General features: G+C 38.0%; 1 protein-coding gene across 1 annotated transcript; it reads left to right on the top strand.

The window, feature by feature from the left end:
• The first annotated feature begins 4,538 nt into the window (after positions 1–4,538).
• LOC149233268 (uncharacterized) lies at positions 4,539–5,417 on the top strand. The gene has a single exon (XM_089382140.1). The coding sequence runs from the start codon at positions 4,539–4,541 to the stop codon at positions 5,415–5,417; it is 879 nt and encodes a 292-aa protein (XP_089238266.1).
• The last annotated feature ends 6,736 nt before the right edge of the window (positions 5,418–12,153 follow it).

Consider the following 12,153-nt stretch of genomic DNA (forward strand, 5'->3'; position numbering starts at 1 on the left):
GAATTTATCTTCTTTGTCAATAGAAATCCATAATGACAGTTCCAAGTAGATACATTATTTTTGAATGTCCTACATTTCCTTTATATTTGTGTAAAACAATTTAGGATATTTGTAAAAAGATCTTGAGATTTTTATGAAGATATTTTAGTTTATAATATGTATAAATACTTCATAATTTGAAGTAATAGAGGTTGGGATATGTAATGAGAAAGACTACCATTCATTGTAAAGTTTTTCACTGAGTTCAACTGACCTTTCTTAGTAATCCAAGAGAAGTTGTTTCAGGATTAATGTGTCATATCTATTGGTGAAGTGAATCTACTGTTGTTTGTTTATTTTCTCTCTCTATCATGCTTATGTATTCTCTATTATGAATTAATCAACATAAATTGTGATAAATAGGATTCGTTACCTAGAGTGCCCTATTTTGGCTATTGTTAATTCTAAATGTTTTCCTCTCATATCAAGTTAAAGAATTCTTAACTGCTCTTTAGCTTCAATTGAATGTATTTCTCTTCTTCCACTTCATTCCATTTAAATCTAAGAGATCCAATAGTATGCCTACCTTGCCTTGTTTCACTTAAGGTTGATACTTCTACAAATTGATCTCCCCAAGCTCTTCTGAATCCATTACCCAATGGTCTTCCCTTGTTGTTCCAATGAAACCAATTCAAAAACTAAACTCTAAGCCTCAATAACTAGCCTAATATATCCATATAAACAAATATAAATCTCACAGGGAGATCCCTCTCTGAGTTTAGTAGGGCTAGATCCTAAACTCCGAAGCGGTTTTGATGTTGCCTCCATGGTTTTTTCTTCAGCCTTGAAATTACAGAACGCTAAAAAACCCAAATATATTTTTATTTCTCAAGACAAGTACATTGGACAAATTTAGGATGCAGGATTGTAACCTTGTTGCTACTCCTATGGAGAAAAATTTGAAACTTACTTCCAGTGAAGGAAGTACGTTTGAGGATCCAACAAAGTACATGAAACTTGTTGGAAGTTTGAATTTTCTAACTACTACTCGACCTGACATAACTTTTGTTGTAGGGATACTTTCTAGGTTCATGCATCACCCATGTGGAGGTCATTGGAATGCAACGAAATGCGTGCTCAAGTATTTGAAAGGCACTTGAACATATGGCATCAAATATTCCAAAGATGTAGATTTTGATCTCATTTCCTATTCAGATTCAGATTTTGATGGAGATAAGGAGAATGATATCTCTACTTCTTGTTATTTGATGAATCTTGGATCAGTAGACATCAGTTAGAGATCATGCAAATAACTTGTTCCTGTTGATTCTACCACTGAAGCCAAATATGTTGTAGTACCCCAAGCTACAAAATAAATCATTTGGCTTCCCGAAATACTTGAAGACTTGTAGAAGAAACGAAAGGATTCAGCTCCACTATTTGTCGAGAATTCTTTGGCAATTCACTCGAATACCAAGTGTCATGATCAAATCAAGCATATTAACACCAAATATAACTTGATTCGACATTACGTTGAGGCCAAAGTCATTCATCTTACACATTGTCCTACTTGAGAGCAGATCATAGATATTTTTACCAAAGCACTTGGACGTGAAAAGTTTGAAAAGTTTAGAATGTTACTTGGCATGTCAGATGTCCCTTCTAATTAAGAGGGGAATGTTAACTAATCCTTTGGGATTATGTTTCTAAAATAGTAGTTGGTTGTTAGTCTTCATGAATGCAATTAGTTTTCCATTGTGGAGTTTATTCATAGACCTATCTACACGATGCAATCTTAGGATCAACAAAGGATTACATAAAATAAAGAATACTATTTCAGCAACACCCACTAATAGTGTTCATCCAGAATAAATGATTATTTATTTTCACCCACTAAAGGTTATTGAAGTGAAAGAAAGAACTTCAAGAAGACCAAAAGCTCACAAGTCATGATGGCATTGACAAACCGAAGAAAAAGAAGAGAAAGGAGACATTGGTTACAAAGAAAGCAATAATGGACCAAACAATTTTTTTTTTCAAAGGCCTCATCTAATTTTTCAATTGTTCTAATCCAGAACTAATGATAATATTGATTGTCAATTTTATGGAAAAACTGTGTATAGAGTTTGAAATGCTTCACGTGTTTGGGGTACTCACCACCCAGACAAAGCTAATGTTAATTAATTGTAGAGGTGTGTCTAGAGGATTATATAAATAAATATAGTGCCTTGATAAGTCATCAAATTTTATTAACTAAATATTTTTTTTTTAGAAAGTCAAACTGATAATTAATCAAAAGTCATCAAATTTTATTAATTAAAAAATTTTGTTTTAGAAAATCAAACTGATAATTAATCAATAAAATTATTGACGGAAACTAGTGATTAACCACATATAAATATTAAAATAAGAGATTATATGAATAATTAAATTTATTCAATTGAATATTGGAAGATTACATTATTGATATATAGACAATTACTAAATTAAATATTGGAATATTAATATAACTTTTAAAAAATTAAATTATTCAAGATTTTACCAATAACTAGAACTATTTATATAATAAATTAGTTATATAAAAAATAATAGCATAGACAATATATTAATATAACTATTAGTTTTGATATGGTTATCACTTAAAAAATCTTCAATCATAAATAAATTAAGGTAATAAATTAATTAATGAAAACTAACCATGAATTCAATGAATGAAAAGTTTACAAACAAGAACCATTCAAAGATTAATAAATTATTTTTTTCAAGACTATATCATAGTTTCTAATTTAGATCGATAGGATGAGCTAAAACTCTGATAGTTTTGGTCGGGACCCTAAGGAGCGATTCAACATTCTAGGGTTTCTGCAACCTCTGCAACAGCAGATCTCTCTAGACATTTGCAGACCTGCCAGCAACGACAGCAACACGACTTTTCGAATCCAACAGGGAAGTTTCGAACTCCATGAATCCCCCCCAGGGGGAGGGCGCAGCGCCTCCCCCAAAGGACGATGAAGAGTGGCAAAAGAATAAGGAAGGCGACAAACCAGAGGATCAGAATGAGGACAACATGGATCTGAACTCACAACAGGAAAAAAAGGATGACAAAGAACAACCCAAATTCAGCTCGACCACATGCAAGCCAGTGGCATCTGAATGTCCGAAAGTAGAACTTCCAAGTAACCAAATCAATACTTAGATACAGTATATGAGGTACCATGCGCTGATTGGAAAGTTCATAGGACTTGGCTGACTGGGAAGGTGTTACGTGGTTGGATAGAAGTGAAATGGAACCCAAAAGGACACATCACCCTGCAGCTGGGGCCGAAAGGGTTCTTCACAGCCATTTTTAACTGCCTAGAGGACCGGAACAGGGTTTTGGATGGAGGGCCGTATTTCTTCAATGTCGCTGGCCTGTATCTCAGGGGATGGGTAGAGTGTTTCAACCCTGATAAAGAGGATCTCAGCTGGGCTCCAGTCTGGATACGACTTTACTCGCTTCCCATGGAATATTGGGATGAAGCTTCTCTACAAGAAATTGGTAATGTTCTGGGCGAATTTATCAAAGTAGCAGAGGAAACAAAAATCCGAAGATACACCTCCTACGCACGAATCTGCATCTACATGCACCTCAACAAGGCACTTCCGGATGTGGTAAGTTTATTCCATGACGATATTGAATGGGTTCAGTTGATTGACTATGAACATGTGCCGTTTAGATGCAGAAGATGTCACGCCCTAGGCCACTTATTTAGGGACTGTCCTTTAACTCAAAAACCCTCATCCCCATCTGCTTCAGATAAGCCTGAGTCTGATGGCTTTACCAAAGTGGCCAGCCACAGGAAAAATCACAAGAAATCAGCTTCAATTCCTAAGATGCCTCAAGCCAGCTCTTCCAAACCTTCCACGAGCAACAACTTTGAAGCATTAGCCTGACAAAATGATCTCAACTCTGAAAATCCAGCTTCCCTAGAGAGGGAGGCAAAGAAGGACAAACAATCGGCGCATATAGATTCCAAGTCGCTCCAAGAAGATCCTCTGCCCAAAGATACCTTCTCCTAAGCTAAGCACAAGGTCCCGGCATGGAATATTCAAGGAATGGAGGTAGACAACATACAATCTGATTCCAGAACAACAACAGAAACAACTGAAGAATTAAACGAATCTCAGCACATGGAGGAGGAACCAGAAAGCATAGACATTGGGGAACTAGACATTTTGGGCCTAGAGCAGGCATGTAAAACAAAATTTTTTGACAAAATTCCAGATTGACAACTAGAGAATCTGGAGGAGATCCTATCATGGGCACAAAGGCAAAAATCTCTAGGTATTCAGACTGGCAGCCTCTGGGATGGGAGATTCATTACCAAAGATAACAAAAAACGTGGAAGAAAAATAGATCTCCAACGAACAATCAGAATAGGAGAAATGTTAGTGGAGTCAGGCAGGTACTCCAAGCTAACAAAGTACTATAACTCCCTCCACAACACTTCCCAATGAAGTTAATATCATGGAATATCAGAGGGCTCAATGGCCCAGGGAAAGGTAGACTACTCAAAAACATGATAATGCAAGAAAAACCACAAATCCTATTCTTGCAAGAAACCAAATGCAATTCAATCGCTTTGGAAAGAATTGCAGCAAAAGCTTGGCCAGGAGGTCTTACCGCTGCAGTGGATGCTGATGGGGCGTCTGGGGGCTTAGCAGTCATATGGGATGCTCATACTATTATGCTCAACAACATCCATGCTAATAAGAATTTCATCCAAGCAATTTTTCACATCATAGGGACCAACATACACGGGCATCTAACCAATGTGTATTTTCCCCAGGAGGCTATGCACAAGATAGAAATCCTGAACACCCTCTCAGCAATCAACACTGATAGGCTGCACCCACTGTGGATTTCTGGAGGCGATTTCAACATGATCACCAGGCTGGAAGAAAAAAGGGGAGGCAGGAACAGAGGGAATCAGGAAGGGAACCACCTAAAAGATTTTATTCAGAACAACTGGCTTATTGACATGCCTTTCAATAATGGACTTTTTACCTGGAATAACAAAAGAGCAGGGGTGCATCAGATTGCCTCTCGTCTGGATAGATTCTTACTATCAGACAATGCAATTCACATAGGTGGAGATTTTGCTGCTTCCATCTTGCCGATCTCAGGATCAGATCACTGGCCAATCTCCCTTCAATGGACTCGTCCTGGTAACACTATCCGAAGACCATTTCGCTTTGAGGCTTTCTGGATGTCTCATCCAGATTTCAACAACTTAATCAACATAGAATGGAACAATTTCTCTCCTCCAAATGGTACAAAGATGTTTCAATTTCAGCAGAAGCTTAAGCATCTCAAGGGCAAGATCAAACAATGGAATCATACTTCTTTTGGCAATATTTTCCAGGCTCAGAGTGCCCTCGATCAAGATATGAAATGACTGCAACAGAGGATTATAATTGAAGGTCGATCAGATGACCTGTCAGAACAGGAAAAAATTCTTGAGTCGCAAATCTTAGAGAGGGAAAAACAGGAAGAAACGCTATGGAGGCAAAAATCGAGAATAAGATGGCTTAAGGATGGAGAAAAAAACACAAAATTCTTTCATAGTACCACCATTCAACACAGAATGAATAACAACATAACTCACATTCAAAATGAGCAGGGGGCTAAGGTGGAAACACATGAAGAAATTGAAAGCAAATTTCTAAACTATTTCAAGCAAGCGCATCACGAACCACACATAGACAGATCACTTGCCATAGAAAAAATTACAAGGAATATTCCTAAAATTATTTCTGAGGAGCATAACCAACTTCTTCTCAGACCTGTAGACTTACAGGAGGTTGAAGCGGTAGTTCGTCAACTGAAAGCTGGGAAGGCGCCTGGCCCGGATGGATTCACCTCCAACTTTTTCCACAATTTCTGGGAATTGATCAAAATGGAAGTTTGGCAGGTTGTTGAGGAATCAAGAACCTTAAGATGGATGTTTCCTGGATTGAATGCCACATTCATTGCCCTTATTCCCAAGGAAGCTCAGCCCAACACTCCTGACAAATATAGGCCTATTGCTCTGTGCAACATAATCTACAAGATTGTCTCCAAAATCATCGCCTCCAGACTCAAACTGCTGCTTCCTCTCATCATTTCGCCTGAGCAATCTGGATATGTCGAAGGTCGGTAGATTACGGATGGCATCATCCTAACTCATGAAATAATCCATTCCTTGAAGCAATCCAAGAAGCCAGGTATGCTCCTTAAAATAGATCTTTCAAAGGCATTTGATAGCTTAAGCTGGCTGTACATTAAAAAACTCTAATTGCTTTTGGTTTTGCTCCTCCTTGGGTAAGGTGGGTTATGAGTCTTTTATCCTCCTCCTTCTTTTCTATTCTGATCAATGGTATTCCCTCCTCTCCCTTTCATCCTTCTCGGGGAATTAGATAGGGAGACCCTCTCTCCCCCTTCCTTTTTGTTATTATGGCAGAAGGGTTGGGATGAAGCATTAAAAATGCTCAGCAATCTCAACTCCTTAGAGGCTTGTCTTTTCATAACTCCTCTGCCTTTACTCACCAGCAATTTGTTGATGACAACATGCTTTTTGGTCATCCATCCGTCTAGGAAGCTCGTCAACTCAAATCATTACTGACGGATTTCTCGGATGCCTCAGGAGCCAATATCAATAAATCCAAATCCCAAATTTTCTTTTTCAATACTCCTGTTAATACCCAAGCAGCTATAGCCCGCATTCTTGGATTTTCTATTGCTGTCCTCCCTTCCAAATATTTAGGCGCTCCTTTGACTACCTCGGCCTTGAAGCATTCTTCTTGGAAGATCCTCTTAGAAAAACTGGAGGCCCGCCTTTCCTTATGGACTCACAGAGCCCTCAATATGGCGAGTCAGTTAGTCCTCATAAAAGTCGTTCTTCATTCCATGCCGCTCTACCTTTTCTCTATCCTTGCAGCTCCCAAATGGGTTCTCAAAGAAATCAAGCATCTCCAGAGATCCTTCTTATGGGGCAGCTCAGGTCAAACTCGCAAATGGGCTCTAGTTAAATGGGACACAGTATGCCTTCCAAAGAGCGCTGGTGGCACTGGATTGAGGGATCCCTCTCATAGAAACGAGGTCATGGGGGCTCGAATTTGGTGGAAATGGCTTACTGTGCCATTCACCCCCTGGGCTACTCTATGGACAGCAAAATATGCAAGCAATCGCCCAATAGAAGAACTAATACGAATGTCAGAAGTCAGCATGGGTTCCCTAATCTGGAATTCGGCCAAGCAACATAGAAGCCTAATTCAGCAGCATAGTTTCTGGGAAGTTAAGGATGGCAACACAACAAGGTTCTGGGAAGATTCTTGGTAGCAGCTGCCCAAGTTAAAGGACCTAATTTCTCATCTGCAACTTCCGGAGCAGGATTTGCAGACCTATGACAAGGTAAAAAAATTTTGGAATCCCTCTCCTACACAAGGATATAGGCAATGGATTAAAGCGGATCAAATCTTAAGACATGGAACAAAACAAGCTCAACAAACTCTTGACACAGAATTAATGAAAAGGAAAATACAGCTCTCGGACGAAAGGGATATCCTTAGATGGGGATATGAAGAAAAAGGCACCTTTACTACTAGGGAGGCTTATAATATCATCATCAAGGAACATATGGTCAAAGACCCTCTCTGGAGCAAAGTCTGGGACCCTACCAACTGGCCGAAAGTCTCAACCTTTCTCTGGCTCTTATGTCAAAACAAGATCCTCACATGGGACAATCTCAGGAAGAGGAACTATCACGGGCCCTCAATGTGTCCTAATTGCAGACAAGAAGAGGAATCCATAAAGCATCTTATGCACTCTTGTCACATTGTGTGCAAGCTCTGGGAAAAAGTGAGTTTTCGATGCCAAAAGGAAGGAAGAATACATGGATACATCATAGCCACAGTTCGCAACTGGGATCGGAAACCTTATCAAAGCAAGATTTTAAACTTCTTATGGAAGCTCATTCTGGGCTTCCTCATGTGGACCATTTGGAAGGAGAGAAATAGAAGAATATTCAAGGATCATTCTGCGCCTATGGAGAATCTTTGGAAAATTATCTGCCAAAATATCAAGGAAACCTTATCTCTCCATACCTGGTATCAGGAGGACCTTCCTTCTCTTCCCCAAGAACAAAATATCTGGGCTAATTGGAACCTTCAGTGGAATCAAGAACATATTTCCAAAGGAACAACTCCTCCGATGGAACATTCACCTGAAAAGTGGCTCCCTCCTCCCAAGCATATGTTCCAGCTAAACTTCGATGGGGCCTCGAAAGGTAATCCAGGTAATTCTGGCTTTGGAGGGATATTCAGAGACTATAAGGGTGCTCCTCTTCTAACCTTTTTAGGATCAAAAGGATGGGATACCAATAACTCGGCTGAACTGGAAGGTCTTTGGCAGGGTCTTATTCTAGCTCAAAATAAGGGATTCTTTCCGCTTATCATAGAAGGTGATTCTCAGATCATCATAAATATGGTCTCCAAAATTATGCAAGGCACTCCCTCAAGTAAAGTGAGCAACAGTTGGAGAATGGCGAAGAGGCTTGAGCTCATTGAATTCTAGCTCTCCCATCACAGGGCGATCACTCTCAAGCACATCGCCGGGAAGGAAATAAAGTGGCTGACTTACTAGCTAATATTGGAGTTGAATGTGGAATGGATCTTCACACAGGATCAATTTCCAGACTGGCCTCTGAAATCCAACTCATGGATTTCCAAAATATTGTGAAGAATGAAATGAAACAAGAAGGAGAGGAGCACCCAGATGCAGGTGAATTAAGTTTTCATTAATGGAGTTATTTAATGGTGTCGGCGCTCAGCCCTGCCAGCTGTTGGACAGCACAATTCTCCAAGCTCAAACTTGGCTCATGCTAGCTCACATAAGGCGAAAGCTGGTCTGCCTGCAAATCGACTTAAATGCTCACACCGGCCAAGACAAGGCTTTTTCTTTTTTCTTCATGGGGCATTTGGCCTTCCATTCCATTGTTTGCTCCCCGTCCTCTTGCCTTTGCCTGCTCCATGCAGAAAATCTCTGCAGCAGAGCTGTTTTAGCCATTAGCGGGTGGCTCCTGGTGGCTCTTGATGTTGGAATTGGGCTTCTCTTTTCCGAATCTCTGTCCTACTCTCTGAACCTTTCTCGGAATCCCTTTGTGTTGTCTCATCTCCCCTACGAAGATACCTATTCTACTGAGCTCCCCCTTCACCGCTTAGCCATGGTCCGTCATCGCATGAGAAGGTGACATAGAGGGAGCCGTGGTGGTCGCGTGCATCCTCAGACTGCCCACTCTGTTGATCAGCCTCTACCTCCTGCTACTCCGCCTTCATCTCAAGCGAATTCGCCTCCTCCTAGCCCTTCCTGCAGACCTTTCTCGCACAATGCTTTCCGGACGACTCATTTTAAGTTTCATAGCAGCTTGAACAGGCCCATTATCACGACCAACATTACTATCATTTTCTCTGAAGAAGAGGCTCTGCCTGAAGCTCCAGCACGCACTTCGGTTGAGCACTCTCAGGGCGGTCACAGAAATGTGGGCAACCATGGCATTGAGCATAGTTTGGTCGAAGAAGGCAAGGTGGACATGCGTGGCGAATAGCATGTCGAGGGTGGTGCTCCTGGTGACACTCGGTCACCAGGTGGCAGCTCTCTTGGGGCCTCTGTCTCGATGGCCATTGCAGGCAGTTCTAGCGGCACCTGTCCAACATCGGATCTTCCTGGTGGCAACGGGGCTGGTGAAGTGGCAAGGGATGGAGAAATCTAGTATGGCAATGCATGTCCTACGTTGAGGAGCAACCAGACCAGGACGTGGTCATGTGATGCCACCTAGACCCTTTCGTGTCCTCCTAGAGTTACCTTATGGCTCACTTTGTTAAGTTCATATGGTTTTTGGTTTTGTGGTTCTAGTTTTGTCTCAGTGGCTTGGTAGTCTAGTTCTTTGTCTTTGTGGTTTGTTAGTCTGTGAATCTATGGCTGAAATGGACATCATCTCTGTCTTTTGTTTTTGGTCTCAACAGCCTCATAGGGGGTTATCCCAAATCCTCTTTTTGGTTTTCTCGTTGTATTCAGGTTCCTATGTATGGTTTTCTGCGTAATTGTAACTAGTCCTGCCAATCATGGGACAATTTTGATGAGCTGAAGGCACTCAGTTGCTCTAGACTGAGGCTTCGACCTCCTTGTAATATTATTCTTATTTCCCTTTAATAGAACTAGTCTTTACAGAGAAAAAAAACAATTTCTAATTTATATTAGAAATATAATGAACCATACAATTAAAAAGGAATTTAGGTTATAATTTGATTATTAAAATATTTGGTTTTATCAAAATATAAATTAATTAATAAATATGATTTAAAAAGATATTTTATAAATAAAGATTAAATTATTAATAATAAAACTCAAGAGAATATGGGTTTTAATAAATAAAATATAAATATAAAATTCTTTATAAATAACAAAAAAAAAAAATATAAAAATATTGTTTTTTATAAATAAGTAAATACATAAAGATTAAAAGATGAATTAAAATAAAATTTAAGAAGTAAAGAATAAAATATGATATAACATAAAATAAACTAAGGTAATTAAATGTGAAAGGATTATGAAAATATAAATAAATATTTAGAATTTATTAAAAGATGAGAGGATAGAGAGTGAATGACTAAGTTTAAGAATGAGGGGCTTTTAAGGTTGGTTAAGTTTGTAGTCATCTTTTGTATTGAAATTATCACGATGTTTTTTAATTCAAAATTATCAGGATGTTTTTTAATTTCAAGGGTTTCTCTCGGAAAGGAGCAAGGGCCATCATCTTAACATGATCAAAGCTAATGAGATGTTTGGTGTTGAAAGAATGATCTATTAATGCATATTTTGAGACCTAATTATGAATACTGTCAAAGGGGCTATACAAGGCCTATATGTTTGGTGAATATAAGATCCTTTAGAGGAGCTACACAAGGCCTTCCTCTTTGTCCAATATAAGATTTGCCAGGTGAACAAGGAATAAGGTAGACTCCAACACTAAGCATAAGATCCACCTTGTCTTTAGGAGATGTGAATAACTACTTTAAGGGTTTTATAAGGTTTTAGTAAGGTTTTAATTTTATTCTTAGCTCACAATTTTGACATATTATCCATAGTACCTTTTGTATACAGGAGGGAAACTTTGGGAGGGGAAGGTGGTCTTTGGGAAGGCTTGGAATTTCAAATTATCTTACATGTCAAGTGAAACTTTGATGATCTTTTTTTGTTTATGTTTATAATTTTAAGTTTTATTTAGTTTTAGGAGTGTCTAATTTATTTATATCTTTATATACACAAATTTCACCATTTTCATTATATTTTGACTACTAGGGTCTTAAGTTGTGAAATATTACAAGTAAGAAAGAAAATTTGCTTGAAGAATGGAAATTAATGATAAGAGATTAATCACTAAAATTAAAAAGAGTATCTAAAAGAACAGAAACATATTTTATTTTATAAAAAAAGAAACATTTTCTTGTACAAAGCTAATTAAATTATTTAAATTATTGATTTTCGAGATTGAAATATTAACCGAAACTTATTTATAACCACATTAGAGAACAAAAGTGAATGGTTGAAATAAATAAATAAATAAAAACAAAAAAACCAAAAAAAACCTAATCCTTTTTAGGAGACTGAAAATCACAACTATGTTCATTTTACACTTCTAATTTGCCCAATACCACAAACAACGCAAAAATGCAAATCAATCACTGAAATTGATAAAAACATCTAAAAAACAAAAATAAAAATATAAAATCCATAAAACTAATCAAATATCTTATTCTACAAGAACCTGTTAAACCCCATAAATCAATGATTCAGAATCCTAATATCCAAAATTTCTACACAATTCAAAATGAAAAACGAAGAAAATATAACAAAGTTATAAAAAAAAAATTCAAAACAAATAAATTCGTCATAAGAATATAGATAACAGATAATTCGTCAAAAAAATATAGATAATCCACAAGGAGACCGTAAGTTATGTGCATACTTAATTTTTTATAATTCTAAAACCTCTGAGTTGTGAAAAATACCAGAGATTCACAACATTTTCAATTCTGGGAGCATTGTTAATATAGTGTAAATCATCTTACAAAATGTCTCTAAATCCTACTAAAATC

The sequence above is a fragment of the Pinus tabuliformis genome, chromosome J (genome assembly GCF_031772625.1).
Source record: "Pinus tabuliformis cultivar Carrire ecotype Pingquan chromosome J, CPIR1, whole genome shotgun sequence".
NCBI lineage: Eukaryota > Viridiplantae > Streptophyta > Pinopsida > Pinales > Pinaceae > Pinus > Pinus tabuliformis.